Source organism: Phyllostomus discolor, chromosome 3 (assembly GCF_004126475.2).
Source record: "Phyllostomus discolor isolate MPI-MPIP mPhyDis1 chromosome 3, mPhyDis1.pri.v3, whole genome shotgun sequence".
Lineage (NCBI taxonomy): Eukaryota > Metazoa > Chordata > Mammalia > Chiroptera > Phyllostomidae > Phyllostomus > Phyllostomus discolor.
In genome coordinates this window covers 99219874-99236153 of record NC_040905.2, presented here as the reverse complement: position 1 = coordinate 99236153, position 16280 = coordinate 99219874, and the positions used below count along the sequence as shown (strand labels likewise).

Here is a 16280-nt window from a genome sequence, read left to right as displayed (position 1 = left end):
CCAGATCTCTTCGGGCTCTCCGAGGGGAATAGAAACTGCCAGGTGGCAAGCACTGATGTTTGCACAGTGACTTCTTCACCCAGAAGCCAGAAGTTACTGGAACACTGAAGGCTTGATAGGTGACCAGTTTGTCATGGAATGGGAGACACCTGGGAGTCTTGCCTAATGGAAAGGCCCAGAGTCCCACAGCAGAACAACATGGGGACAGACGATTGCCACATTCAGCACCAGTTTTAGATCACATTGTGGGCGAGGAATGAATCCTCCACATAGGGAAGTATTTAGGTGGTGTGGGTGAACCATGGTGCCACAGGCCTGGGGAGCCCTGAATCCCTAAGTCTGCTGAAGGGTTGCATTCTCCCCTGAGTGCAGTGTGGTTCAGGGTAGCCAGAGATAGTAAGGGGCCAAATCACAGGCACGAGTTCATTCAGGACAGAAGGCTTGTGCTGAAATTCTAATCCCTGTCTTACCAATGTCACTTACTCCCCCTGAAGGCAGAACAGGGTATAACTCAAAAGTCTTTCCATGGAGAGGTGGGGAAAGACCTCCTGTGGAGTCTTCCAATAAGGGACACGTTGGAGTCCTGGTTGCTGGGTGGGTCACAACTGCTGAAGGCCTGGGCTCAAGAGTGAACTGCACATGTGGATCCTGTATACATGAGCTCCAGAGCAAGGGGGATAAGACTTGGCCTGGGTCCTGGTCTTGATGCAGGAACCAGTTCAGGAGTGACCAGGCCACACTCGGGGGCTCGAGAAAAACCAGGCACCTGCCAATGTTCCTGACTCTACCAGCATATAGGATGCTACTTTACAGGAAGACAAATACTATAAGAACTATGAAGCCTTAATTGGTGAGACTGGGCAATCTGGAATAGGAGACACCTAAGAGTCCTAAGTCCTGGAAAGGACAGGGACCCCATCTGTAACACAATCAACTGGGGACTAACTATTGCCACCCGTGAAGCCCCAGTGTCATATATAACAGGGGAAACCCCTCCAACAAGGATAATACCCAGAAGGCCTGAGGAGCCCTGGAGACCAAGGCCTGCTGAAGGAATGGCAACTGCCCATGCACACGCAGTGCCGTCCATGGTAATCAGGGAACAGGAAGAGTTCAAAACTTGTAAAGGGCCATTCACTATAGTGGGTTCATGGGGGACCCAACCCATCTACCTAATTTCAATCCCTATCCTACCTAAGAGTCACCTATACCCTCCTAAGACAGTTCTTGGGAGAACTCAAAAGTCTTACCAAATAGGTGTGGGTACAGATTGGCTGGGGAACCCTCCATTTATGCACACCTTGAAAACCTGGTTGCTGGGTTGGTGGCGGCTTCTGGAGGCTTGGGGCCCTTGAGAAAATGCAAATGTGTGTACTGGGCAGTTCTCTAGAGCAAGGGGAAGTGAGACCCTCCCTGATATCAGTCCTAGGCCATGACACAGTTCAGAAGAGATAGCACCTCTCTTGGGAGCAGCTGGGGGAAACCAGGCATCTGCAAATACTCACAACCATTATTACACAGAGGTTCCTAGTCACCTAGAGGCTAAGTATCATGGTAACTTTAAATCCTTGACTGGCAACGCCTGGGAGATCTGGACTGGGAGGCACCCAGGAAGGTGGGTTCTAAAGAATCAATAAGGAATCACTATCACAACCTTTGCATCCACAGCTTGAGATTGTGTGGCTGGGGTGGGGGGGAACCCTCCATCCAGGATAATATCCAGGTGGTTTGGTCAGGCTGTGACTCTAGAGGCCTGTATGTCCTGTGACCTAAAAGGCCTAAGTGAGAGGCAAGCATTTGTTTGAGATAAAAAAAACTATAGCTAGTTTGGAAGCACTGATTCAGGCAGAAACCCAAATAGTGTTTCCATTAGGAGGTAAAGGCAAGGAGTATTTCAGGGAAAGGGAACAATTATGTTAGTAGAAGGAAGGAATTTCTATAGGCTCAAATAAGCTAACATGGTGATACTAATTCTGAAGAATGTTTTTAATATTTAGTCCAGTATAGTCATCAGTCTGGTAGTTTTAATACCTGTTTTCTTGTTCTCTTTGCAGTCATTTGGGGTACAATGCTGCTTTAGGTCCAGTCCAAAGGTTATTGTGCCCAGTTTTAACATTACAAAGGCTTGAGGCCTAAGAAGTGCAACGCAGTTTCTCTGGGATGGCAGCTCTGACTCCATTTTAAAGTTGCTCTGTTTATATTATTTTCTACATTTCCCCCTTTGGATGAAAATCCTTCCTTGAAAGCATCACTGATCAATCATCAGGGAGCAACACAGAGCAGTTACCAAAAGCATCATTGGTCCCCTATTGTCAGGAAGGCTCATTTTGGTATGTCATGCCATCTTTGGTCCTTCATTGCCAGGAAGGCTCGTTCCTGGTATATCATGCCCAATGTAGGAGGGAAAGTGGTTTTATTAGGATCCTTAGGCCGTAGTTGAGTAATAAGAGCACTAGAAGAGCAGAAGGCTTTAACATCATGTTCTTTTAAGGGCAAACATCTGCAGTTGCTTCCTCTTTCTCGTATGAAGTCTCCTAGGCCTTAGTGATCACCTTAAAACATTGAGCAACCCCTGTCAGAGTGGTGACTTAATAACATTGAGGTACGTAAAACATAGGTCTGTGTAACAGCAATTTTTTTATAATAAACAAAATGCTAAGTTCAGTTTCAAGTATAGATCTGAACCAGGGGGCAATACCTGAGTGCAGTCAGCTGAAGGTATTGAAGCATCATGAGGTGTCAGTGGGCCTTGCATTTAGTGATTTGGCTTGGGCCCAGATTACATCTGGTTTCATCTTTATTTTATCAAAGGTGTTTTATCCAAGTACAACAATAGGTATTAACAACAAAATTGTTCAGCTAGGATATGGTTAAGAGCAATCCTATTGTCTAATGTAACTCCCACAAGGGAATTTGAATATTTTTCCTGATTGAGTATTGCTTTGGCAATAGCTCTAGCAATTTTCTCTAAGGTTTTCTTAAGTTTCTAATTGTGTATTTATCAAGGTAACAATAACTATTATAGTGAATTCTTGGCCTCTCACATAATTTGTGAAACAGGAAGGAACCAAAGTAAGAAAAGGAAGGAAAATTGAGACTGTAGATTATGCAGGTTTAGTACAGATCTTGGATTAGCTACCACAGCAGATGCCACCTGTGTTGCCACCCTTCAAGGCCAGGCAGGTTCATGGTATTCATGCAGACGGAAAAATATTCACGCAGCCATTGGGATGTCTGGCACGCCTTTATTCACGGGTGGGTGAGCCACGCACGCTGCAAGCTGCGTGCCTATCTGCATGTCTCATGTCGTGGCCCCTGCTCCCCAGCGTGGTGCCCATCGTGGCACCTGTCCCCTTGTATATCTCTCATTATTATCGCCCCCAGCAGGGAGTCCCTACCTGTTTAAATACTAGAGGGGAACAAAGCTGGAAAACTGCCAAAACGTTATATAACATAATTCTGTGCATGCGAGCTCACTTCACGTTGTGGGAACAGTTTATCAGACCCAGTCTCAAGGCTGTGAGAACACTGCTTCCCTCAGCTACCCAGACACCTGGGTGAGAAAGCCAGTCTGCCTCCACTTACCCTACAGTCTACCCCTTCTGGGTTGCTCACCTTACAATCTACACAAAGATGTCTTCCGCAAGGTTCCCTTGGTGAGGAGGGCAGAGCCCTGCACCCATAACCCACAACAGCAGTACAGACTACAGCAACAAGCAAGCAAAACACAAGTGCTTCTACAACAATACAAGCTTCAATAGCATTCAGCCAAAACATGGGTAATCAGGCCACCCCCAGGTACAACAGCAGTCCAGTTCCCAAGCAAGTGAAGCCACTCATGTGGGCCATCCACCCAGACGGTCCTAGTGGGAACAGCAGCCCGTGCACCATTCCACGCCTCCCAGCCATGTCCAAGAATACCGGTCTGACACAGACCAATTCGAGTCCAGCCCATCTGGGCATGACCTTCATAGTTCTCAATGCAAAGGGGAGCTGGTCCAGCCAGCTCCACAGCCTCAGCTGTGAGCCACCATGAGCCATCCCATATGTAGTGGCCGCTTAACAGCCTGGGCTGGTCGTACCACTTGGCCCCAGCAGAGATGTCAGTCCAGGTAGCATTCCACAAGGGACATTCACTGTTCCACTGGTTCTGAAGCCAAGTCCAATTTGAGACAGGAGCAGGAGAGATGTGCCATGGGAGGCTGAATGACATGCTCAGGGGGAGTTCAATGCTGACCCAACATGCTGATTGGTCAGCCACTAAGGCATAAGTATGAACCCAGTCCACTAAGGTGTTACTTTGCACACTAAGGGTGAAAAGACAGAGCAGTTATAGGCACCAGTAAAGGCAAGTCATGACCCTCTGGCAATATACAAGCAAGCTTCTGATCAGCTGATAAGACAGTGGCTGGCAGAGGGGTCTTCCTGGGTGTAAATATCAGACCTTTCGTGCCTCAGCTGGGGGCTCAGCATCTATTTGCAACAACAGTGGAGAACTCATAATGGGCCATAGGGAAATCACACAGGTGCCACGAAGAAGCTTTTCATGGTCTGCTGGCCCTGGATATGTCAACTTTAAGACTGGGGACCAGGTCCCAATCACCCAGGACACTATTTGTAAATCTTTCTCCACCCCTTGACCCTAAGGGGCAACAAGAGCCACCCAGCGCAAGTCGGGGGCTTTGATTTCCCAGGGTCATGTCCAAGTAACTGTTTGCCCTCCCTCCAGGTCCTCTGGAGCAGGCAGGAGAATATTCCCCTGTTTTTCCGTGCCTGGTTTCAGCAAAGTATCCTTAGTCTGTACCTGTGGCTAAATTGGAACAGCAGTCTGGTGGAGCAGTGCTTCCACCGAAGCTGCCCCACCCCCCAACTCCTCTCATTTAGAGTCCAGAGGACAATCCACAAGCCTTTTGTCCAACCCCTCAGCATAGGGGTGGCAGCTGCAGCTCACAGGCTCTGCTTTAAGAGACCATTGTACCATTCAGTCATTCCAGCAGCTTGGAGATAATAGGCCACATGGAACTTCCAGTCAATCTGTAAGTCCAGAACCCACTATTGTACCAAGGCCCCAGTAAAACACATCCCTTGATCACTTCCAATGATTAAGGGTTGCCCATAAGCAGCAAATAACTGCTCCAGTGCAGCAATCTCTGCTTTCTGATCTGGGTGCTATGCGGGATAAGCAGCTATAAGTCCTGTGGCTGTGTCCACACCTGTAATAGCATGCTTATATCCCTTTGAACTAGGTAGGAGCCTGATTACATCCACCTGCCACTAGGTCAGTGGTACCCGTCTGTCCCCACACTACCTGTCCAGAAGTTCCCACAGGCCTTCAGAGACGCTCTCACGAGCAGAACACAAGTTTCACAAGCTTCTTGTGCCTCTGCTAAGGTGACAGGTAACCCTCAAGTTTTGATAGTGGAACACATGGTTGTCTGCCCATCATGTAAGAGGTGACAGTGTAGCCACTGGGCTACTTCCCTTCCGGGGGGACTGGCAGGTACCATTTTTAGCTACCGTACCTTGGCTAGAGTATCAGCCTCATCATTCCCAGGGGAGGCAAGAAGTTCATGTCCAGTAGCATGATATACAGTAATTTGTTTCTGGTGACATAACTCCCATAAGTCTTGCCACAAAACCTGTTCCCACGATGGTCTATGCATAACCATCCATGTATTTGTATGCCATGTAGAGACCGATAATGTCAGTTACCAGTACACTGCCCAACTGTCTGTGCAAATAGTCAGTCAGGGCTTCATTGACTGCCACCAGCCGAACAGTGAGGAGTTCAGCCCATTGACTGCTTTGCCCCATACCTGTGTCAAACCAGATTGTCTCTGTCTCTGGTTGGATGGCTACAGCAGTCCACACAACAGGTTGGCCTCTGCTGGACCCATCAGTGTATCATGTATCTGAGGGAATAGGTACCTGCCCCTCCTAGGAGGGGCTAGCTTCCATCTCTTCTATAGTGATGGGAACAGATTTCTCATCTACATAAATAACTGGACCTAACACTTCTGTAGCTCAGCCCACAAAGGGCTAGTGGACAGAGTACTCCTTTGCTGCAGATGAGCCCCCCACTTAGCCAGCATGGGCATCTGAGCCATCCTACTACGAAGCTTGGCCATCCAGCCCCAGACCCCCTCTGCAATGGGATGGGTGGTCCTAACTGTCACAGAGGCAGTTCCTGTTATGGCCTCAGTGGCCAACAGGGCAGCATATACAGTAATCTCTTATTAAGAGCATACCAATAAATAATACAAGAAAACTTTGTCCTTTTAACAGAGAGAAAGAACCAAGCTCTAATTTTGCATCAGATTACTTCTAATATTTAAATTAATTAATTTAGTTAAATTTATTTGATTCAATTTAGCTGTCATCCTTACCTACATCTTTTTATCATATTTGTTCTCAATAATTATGTTTAGGTTACTCACAAAATACTTTATGATATATTACACCAAGTCAGCTATAATTTTAAGTTATTTTCGCTGATAAATTTGTAAGCCTAGAGAGAATAAAAGTATGCTTAATACTGATAATTTAAAAGACAGGTCTATCTTAATTAGTTTAGTTTAATACCAAATATTTTTCTAGACCTTGAAAAAATTTGGATTAATTTCTGTAATATTTCTTGAATTAGTAAATGACTCCTTTAAGTCAATTAAGCAGAGCTCTTTATAAACCAATGTTATTAATCCTCCAGAGGTAGTTACACATGCATATGTACAGACGGATGCAACCAGGGGCCTGATATTTCATTTAAAAAGAATTTCAGCCATGATATAAGTACAATAGCATGAAAACCCACTAATTTAAAACAATTGAAATAAGCTAAGTTTAATTGTTCAGATGGCTAAAACTTTTGTTATTTTTAAAGGAGAATTCTAAAACTTGTATTTGTTCTTGATAAACAATATTTGAGAAAACTAGGGGTGCTACTTAAGCAAGGGAAACTTCAGCCACTTGTGTTTTTAAAAGGCTTTTCTTTCTCATTGTTTTTCTTTGGTTTGCTTAGTCTCAAGCAGTTGTGGGCTGTGTTTATATTTCTAATTAGTTGCTGGAGAGACTCAGGAAATGCTGAGGGGGCTTTAAAAAGTCTATTAGACTTTTAATTCTGCCAAATTTCTGATCATATAAACATTTAACTCTTTGAAATATCTTGTCAGGTTCTGGCAGACAAACAGTAAGAAATTTTAAAGCACCCACTCAGATGGTCAAAGTTTGTGTGTGTTTGTGTGTGTGTGTGTGTGTGTGTTTAGGATGCTTCTAGAGAAGTCACTGTGTTTTTTAGAAACTTCTGCATATTGATCAAAGAACACATTCCATTTTCCCTGAGAGGTTTGGAATCCTTTCCTTTTGGAGAGGGGGAGGGGGAAGGGGAGGGAGAGACCTGGCCCAGAAGACAGAATTTATGTTGGTATTCTCCACTATGAAATCTCTTTCTTATGACAAACAACATAGCAGAGACAAGAAAAGGAAACACAGTGTTGCACAATTATGCAAGTACTCACCCACTAGGGAAAAATCCTTGAGAGCGGCTCACCCCACAGTGCACCCTTCATGAGCACGGGAAGTCCCAAGAGGAAAAAAGGTGCTCACGTGGCAGCAAGCTCCATGTTGCTTACCTTCCAGGAAACCTTGCATAGGTGACAAGATCTTCTGAGGGAAAAACCTCTCATCCAGTAGCAAACTCCCAAAGCATCCCATTGCATGCCAGTACTGGGACAATTGTCCCAGGGACAATTGCATCCCTTGAAGGAAAACCCCTCCTGATCTCAAGTAAAGACACTTGATCTCAACCAAAAGAAGGGACATCTGAACCCAGGGGACTTCACAGTTGGGAAAGCAATGGACCATGGAAGCAGTGAGAACAAAAGACCCTATGTAGGTACCATACCCAGTTCCTGGGGATACCAGCCCGTGAAGGTGAGGCCTCTTTAGGTCCCAATTTTGACACCAAATATGTTAACCTAAAAATAAAAGCTCAAAGTGAGAGGCAGCAAGCTTTATTTGAGATCTAAAAAGAAGCTATTTGGGGAGCTCAGATTCAGGCAGCAAGCCAAGTAGGAAGCAAAGGCAAAGGGTATTTATAAGAGTGGGAAGGGAAACAACCACATCAATGAAAGGGAACAATTACATCGATGGAAGCAAGACATTGCTTTCTTTTCTTTTTAAAATTATTTTATTGTTCTTCAATTACAGTTGTCTGCATCTACTCCCTCATTCCCCCAACCCCAGCCATCCCAACCTCCTTCCCCTGATTCCAGTCCTCCCTTAGTTTTATCCATGTGTCCTTTATAGTTGTTCCTGAAAACCCTTCCTCCCATTATCCCCTCCCACCTCCCCTCTGGTTACTGTCAGATTGTTCTTAATTTCTTTTTTAAGTGTACTTTATTGATTATGCTATTACAGTTTTCCCAATTTTATTCCCTTTATCTCCCTTCTATGCTGCACCCCTCAACCCTCTAGCATTCTTCCCCTTAGTTCATGTCCATGGGTTGTACATATAAGTTCTTTGAGTTCTCTGTTTCCTATACCATTTTTGACATCTCACCATCAATTTTATGCCTACCAATTATGCTTCTTTTCTGTACCTTTTCCCCCCAATTCCTCCCTTCCCCCTCCCCACTGAAAACCCTCCATGTGATGTCCATTTCTCTGATTCTGTTCCTGTTCTATTGGTTTGCTTAGTTTTTTTCATTGTTCTTTTTTTTTTAAGGTTCATTTGTTGATAGTTGTGAATTTGTTGTCATTTTACTGTTTTTATTTTTTATCTTCTTTTTCTTAGATAAGTCCTTTAACATTTCATATAATAAGGGCTTGGTGATGATGAACTCCTTTAACTTGACCTTATTTGGGAACCACTTTATCTACCCTTCCATTCTAAATGATAGCTTTGCTGGATAGAGCAATCTTGGATGTAGGTCCTTTGCTTTCATGACTTTGAATACTTTTTTCCAGCCCCTTCTTACCTGCAAGGCTTCTTTTGATAAATCAGCTGATAGTCTTATGGGAACTCATTTGTAGGTAATTGTTCCCTTTCCTCTTGCTGGTTTTAAGATTCTCTACTTGTCTTTCATCTTCAATAATGTAACTATGATATGCCTTGGTGTGGGCTTCCTTGGGTCCAGCTTCTTTGGGACTCTCTGGGCTTCCTGGAAGTCTATTTCTTTTGTCAGATTGGGGAAGTTCTCCTTCACTATTTGCTCAATTAAGTTTTCAATTTCTTGCTGTTGTTTTTCTCCTTCTGGCACTCCTATAATTCAGATATTGGAATGTTTCAAGTTGTTCCAAAGGTTCCTAAGTCTCTCTTCATTTTTTTTTTGAATTCTTGTTTCTTCATTCTGTTCCAGTTGGATATTTATTTCTTCCTTTTGTTCCAAATTGTTGATTTAAGTCCTGGTTTCCTTCCTGTCACTGTTGGTTCCCTGAATAGTTTGCTTAATTTCATTGTGGGCATCTTTCATTTGTTCTTTCATTTTTTGACCAAGCTCAATCAGATCTGTGAGCATTTTGATTACCAGGGCTTTAAATTCTCCATCAGATAGTATGGCTATCTACTCATCTCTTTCTGAAGTTTTGCTCTGTTCTTTCATTTGGGCCTTATTTCTTTTTCTCAGAGCACCTGTTAAGTTGTAAGTGGGTGGGGCCTTAGGTATTCACCAGGATCTGGTTCTCTCCATCCACTGCCTTACCAGTCTGGTTGTTCTGGTTGATTGTTTCAGTTCCTTGGTTGTCAGAGTTCCATGTAGTATGATTTTCTGGCACTTCTGGTTGTTTATTGATTTTAGATTGGTTGTTATCCTCCAAAAAAACATTTATTTGAACAAATAATGGAGACCTTCCCTAATCTAGCAAAGGATATAGAATTCCAGGAAGCTCAGAGAGTCCCAAAAAAGTTGGATCCAAGAAGAAGCACATCAAGGCACATCATAATTAAGTTACCCAAGATTAAAGATAAGAAGAGAATCTTAAAACCAGCAAGAGAAAAGGAGACAATTACCTACAAATGAGTTCCCATCAGACTGTCAGCTGATTTATCAAAAGAAACCTTGCAGGCAAGAAGGGGCTAGAAAAAAGTATTCAAAGTCATGAAAGCAAAGGACCTACATCCAAGATTACTCTATCCAGCAAAGCTATCATTTAGAATGGAAGGGTAGATAAAGTGGTTCCCAGATAAGGTCAAGTCAAAGGAGTTCATTATTATCAAGCCCTTATTATATGAAACGTTAAAAGGACTTATCTAAGAAAAAGCAGATCAAAAATACAAACAGTAAAGTGACAACAAAATCACAACTATCAACAACCAAACCTAAAAATCTACAACAAAAACAAACTAAGCAAACAAATAGAACAGGAACAGATTCACAGAAATAGAGATCCCATGGAGGGTTATCAGTGGGGGAGGGAGGAGAATGGGGAAAAAGGTGCAGGGAATAAGAAGCATAAATTATAGGTATGAAATAGACAGGGAGAGGTTAAGAATAGTATGGGAAATGGAGAATTCAAAGAAATTATATGTACGATCCATGGACATGAACTAAAGTGGGGGAATGCTGGAGGGAGGGGAGTTCAGGGTAAAGGGCAATAAAAGGGAGAAAAAAATAGGACAACTATAATAGCATAATCAATAAAATATATTTTAAAAACTTTCTTGATACAACATTTACTGATACAACTAGTCTAAATTTTAACATATAAAACTTAAAATTTATGTTTTCACTGTTCTTAGATATATATATATTCGAAGAGATCATAATTACTTCACTGTATTCATTACAGAATGAGTGTCCCTGGCATTCTTGATGGTAACACTGTCCTCAAACTGTTTGTATGTAGCATTCTTAGAAACATATTTAAAACAAGTGTTCTTAAACACTATGAATTTCAGAATGTGTGTTGCTTTCATTTACTGAAATAACAGTAATCAAAATGCAGCGTGCAAGTTGTGTTATTAGAAACATCATTAGTACAACTATTCATAAGCATTTTACTATATGCCTTACAGGGAGGGGATCATTTTTATTCTCCCATATTCTCAAACACTGGTTTGAACGAAGCTTAAAAGCAGCATTTTACAAGTGTGTCTAATAGGATTATTTGTCATAACATCACCACTATCTTCATTACTCAATGGGGATCACATCCATACACTGATGAACTGGTTTGAATGCAGCTTACAATGGGCTTTCTTAGAAACATCTTTATTAGAAGTATTCTTTATCACCACCACATTCATTAGAGTGTGTTTCTTCTTTTTTTAAAAAATATTTTATTCATTTATTTTTAGAGAGAAGGGAAAGGAGAAAGAGAAGGAGAGAAACATCAATGTGTGGTTGCCCCTCACATGCCCCATACTGGGGACCTGGCCCACAACCCAGGCATGTACCCTGACTGGGAATCGAATCAGCAATACTTGGGTTTGCAGGCCAGTGTTCAGTCCACCGAGCCACAGCAGCCAGGGCTAGAGTGTGTTTCTATTACTGATATAAAATGCATCATAGCACGGTGATCTAATCCTAGCTGGTGAGTGGCATTTGTAGAACCATTTTACTAAAGTACACTTAAACACTTCAATACTTGCATATAGAATGAGGGAGTCACCTACATTGACTGACACCACATGGGTCTGAATGCAGTTTGCAAGTAGCATTCGCTATAAACATCTTCATTACAAGTGTGTAAACTACTACATATAGGCGAGTATGAGGATTATTTCCCTTCACTGATAAAATATGAGAACAGCAGAGCCTACAAGCTGTGCTTGTAGAAATATGCTTATTACAAATATTCTGAATCACTACCCTACCTACAGTATACAAAGGAGATTACTTACATTCATTGATATAAAGCTGGTTTGAATGCAGTATGCAAATACCAAAATTAGAACATCTTTACTACAAGCGTTCTTAAACAAGTTACTACCAGAATGAGGATCAATTCCTTTTATTGATAGAACCCTATGTGAATGCAGCATGCAAGTAACATTTTAAGAAACATTTTTATTACAAATGTTATCAAATTTCCTATATACATTAGAGACTGGGATCACTTCTGTTCACTTTCATAACACTGGTCTGAAATCAGCTTCCCAATAACAGTCTCAAGAAACATATTCATACAATGCAATGTGGACTGAATTACATCACTGCACTTATTATTGCAGTGACTTCCAGTCACTGATATAGCACAATTCTCAATGCATCTTGCAAGTGGCAGTCTCACAAACATCATTACTACAAATGTGCTTAATTACTTCATACATTACATAATAGAGCCCATTCCCATTCACTTGTTTAAAACTGTTCTGAATGTACTTTGCACTAAAGTTTTTAGAAACAGCTTTGCTACAATCATTCTTAAACACTTCATTATGTTCACTAAAAAATAGGAATTACTTTTATTCAGTAATATAACTGGTTTGAACACAACCTGCAAGTAGTGCTTATAGAAATACATGTATCTTCATTACAAATGTTTTTAAACACTAAACACTTTACTACACGCTTTACAAAGTAAGGATCACTTTCATTCAGTGCTATTAACAATCAACTGAAAGCAGATAGCAAGTGGTATTCTTAGTAACAACTTTATGATAATTCTTCTTAAACACCTCACTAAATGAATATTCATAATGACTATCACTTCCATCCATGGATATAAAACTATACAGTATGAATGCAGCATAGAGAAGTGCACTTAGAAATATCTTTATTATATGTGAACATAATATCACTTCCAGTCATTGAAACAACACTGTGCTCAATGCAGCCTGCAAGTGTGTTTTTAGTAACATGTTATTTACAAGTGTTCACAACACTACACTATATGTATTATAGAACTGGTATGGTTTTGATGCTGGAAGGAAATTTTTTAAATTACAAAGAAATTATCTTATTTTCTAATACTTTGCTAACTTGTGTTTTAACACATTTCCAAAATCTATAAGGCACAATGTCATCAAAATGTTAGTTATGGTTTCTCATTGTTCTCTGGCTCTAACTTCTGCATATTGTGGTTTTATAAGGACTGACATCAAAGTATAGTTCTAATCAAAAACTTAATCTTTTATTATAATAAAAACTATCAAGAAATAATTATCAGTAGATTTTGATAAGGAGAATGATCCCTAAGAAGCATCTTTTTATAAAAATATTTTATGCCTATGACCCCCCCCTACAAATCTTCTACTTAGATTAACAAAAAAATCATTGTACTTGTATATGTGAGCCACAGGCAATGCTATGCTAAAATAATTTTTATGCTAATCAACAGTTTTTACACTGTGCCATATATTTCTTTGATTCGATTTCATTTAGCATATTGAACATTACTGAGTGCCAACTCTGTGGTAACCTTTGTTCTAATAAGATGCTGATGATACAGCAGATAACAAGGCACCTGCTCTTGAGAGCTGGAGAAAATGCACAATAAGCAAATTTTAAAAATTGGTAGAACTTTCATCAGAGCTACGAAAACAATCTCAGGAAGATAAGGTAAAGGGCGACAGGGCTCTACAACAGAGAATGGTTAAGAGAGAGCTATTTCTTACGATCTTTGTCCTTTTTTATATTGGTGTAACCCTGAGTCTGCAGCGTTTCAGAGCCAGCCTTCATCTTATAAAAATTCATCATTTCTTCTTCCAATTGTCTTTTCTCCTCCTCAAGTTTTATTGTCTCCTCGTGCTGGATTCTTTTAAGATGCTCAAACTTGTCCTGTAGCTGTGAAACAAAGATGCAGCTATGACTCAAAGCACAACTTGCAGCATATCCCCAGGAACACGGTCACCTTTTTTCTGGTTATCAAACATACATTAATCATCAAAGTAGAGCTTGATCTGAATAACTAACTCAAACATTATGTTTAAAATAAACACTCAGGTATACAATTTTTCATCAATTAAATTTTAAAAGTGTCCCCATTGAACCAAATGTAAAAAAACCCTACAGCTATAAACAACACTCAATTTTTAAAATATCTTGTTTTTCCAAATGAGGTATTTTCTCACTCTACAGTTACCCACAAATCTGTTCAAATAAAATTGGATAAATTAATGCTCACTAAAAATATATACATTAAAATATAGCATGTATTATGAAACAACTCTTGAGACTTTAATTGATAAAGACCTTTTGAAAGAAAGTCATAATTTTCTTGTTAAGCGAAATCAGCATACTTATAGAAAGAAAAGAAAGTCTTCAAGGACCTCATTCAATTACTTTTTATTTACTTGTGAGGTCTCATTTGATCTGTGGGATTTAAAATAAATGAAATTAGCCATCTGAAAAAGATATCACCTTGGATTCCATTAGAGATGGGCCGAGGTCTTTAACACAACTTTATTCAACAACATAAGGATTGTTTGTGTGCATCAGAGGAGGTGTGCATTTTAAAGCTATGGCTTGTAAGGCATAAAACTATAAAAGACAAGTTTATTTGCGGTTTAACTTTTTGAAAAACAGATAAGCCAAGGGATTCTACTGCCACAATATTAATTATTTGGTGTACGCGGCTGTGAAGAACACAAACACAGAGCTGACACCAGTGGTTTTCAACCCTATTTGTCCGTTAGAATTGTTCACTGATCTTAACAATCAGTGTTCAGGCTGCACACAGATCAATTACATCAGACTATGTGGAGCGGAGCCTAGGCATCAGTGGTTTAAAAAATTCCCCAGGTGATTTTAGTATGCAGCTAAGGTTAAGATCCATGGTTGTAAATAAAGATTATATTTTCCTTTCCTGGAATCAGATGTCTCTTGGAATTACATCTTCAGCTGTGACAAGTAAATGAGTATCTAAATGCCATGGCAAAGAATGACTGGAAATGCTGGGGATGTGAGGGTGTGATATCTGTAAGTGATGGCAAAAGTCACTGAGAAATTGTTTCTCTTAAAGATGGGAGGGTGAGAGTAGAAATCAGAGAAAGTTAAACTTCATCCTAGCGTATAAATATTTCAAATATTAACTACCCTGGTGAAAAGCCTGAAGTTTTCCCACAAAACAGATACAAAACAAGGCTATCCCCTCTCATCACTCCCTTTCAACACTGTACTGGAAGTCCTTGCTAATGCAGTAAGACAACAGAAGGAGATAAAATATATATAGATTAGGAAGGAGGACATAAAACTGTCACTTTCACAGGTAACATGATCATCAATATAGAAAATCCAAAAGAGTTGACCAGAAAAACCCTCCTGGGACTAATGAGATCACAACAAGGTTGCAGGACACAAGGTCAATCCTCAAAGGTTAACTGCTTTCCTACATATCAGCATTGAACAAGGAGAATTTGACATTAAAACACAATACCACCTGCATGAGTAGCTCTCCAAAACAAAATACTTCAGTATAAATCTATCAAAATATACACAAGACCCATAGGAGGAAAACTACAAAACTCTGATTTTAAAAATCAGAGAACATTTTGTTCTCTGATTTGAAAATGGAGAGATATTCCACGTTCAAGAACAGAAAGACTACATACTGTCAAGATATCAATTCTTCCCACATAACTAAAGATTCAAAGCAATCCCCATCTAAATCCCAGCAAGTTATTTTGTGGATATTGATAAACTGATTCTAAAGTTTATATGGTAAAATAAAAGGGCCAGAATAGCCAACACAATATTGAAGAAGAACAGAGGTGGAGGATTGATACTACTCAACTTCAAGACTGGCTATAGTAATCTGACTAAAGCTACAATAATCAAAAATGTAGTATTGGTGAAAGAATTAAAAATAGGTCAATGCAACACAATAGCTTAGAAATAGATAATATACACATAGCCAACTGGTCTTTGACAAGAAGCAAAAGTGATCACTGGAGGAAAAATAGTCTCTTCAACAAGTGGCACTGGAACAAGAGAACATCCACATGCAAAAATAAGAATCCCTTTCTACCTAAGCTAATGGAATTTCTATTACTTACAGTTCACTTGCCCTTGACTGAGACATCTGGTATACAGCACCTAATCACTGCTTTGTCTCTACTGAAAAAGAAGTTCATATTCTAATATACCTAATAAAACCAAATACTCTTAAGCTGAAACCACACTCACTTAAGAGAAAAATATTTATGATTCCTTTGCCAAAATCTATCAGTGGCAAATAATAAAAATATATTAGTAAACCCTTTTTCCATTTCCTTGGAAACATAATGGAATGAAATTAAAAAGTAACCCACAAAGTTCACCAGCTAAAAGTTCTTCAATCAATCAAGACTTGCATTAACATTTATCTGCTTACTTTTAAAAATGTAGGAAATTTTCTAATGC

General features: G+C 40.3%; 1 protein-coding gene across 2 annotated transcripts in view; it reads right to left on the bottom strand.

Annotated features, from left to right (window-relative positions):
• Window positions 1–11484: 11484 nt before the first annotated feature.
• Window positions 11485–16280, bottom strand: part of SEPTIN14 (septin 14) — a 41236-nt gene continuing 36440 nt past the window's right edge. For both annotated transcript variants that reach the window (XM_036020871.1, XM_028517105.2), the window contains one exon: window positions 11485–13724. In XM_036020871.1, the coding sequence (XP_035876764.1) occupies window positions 13545–13724 (180 nt within the window). In that variant the 3' untranslated portion in view covers window positions 11485–13544. The remainder of the gene's footprint in view (window positions 13725–16280) is intronic.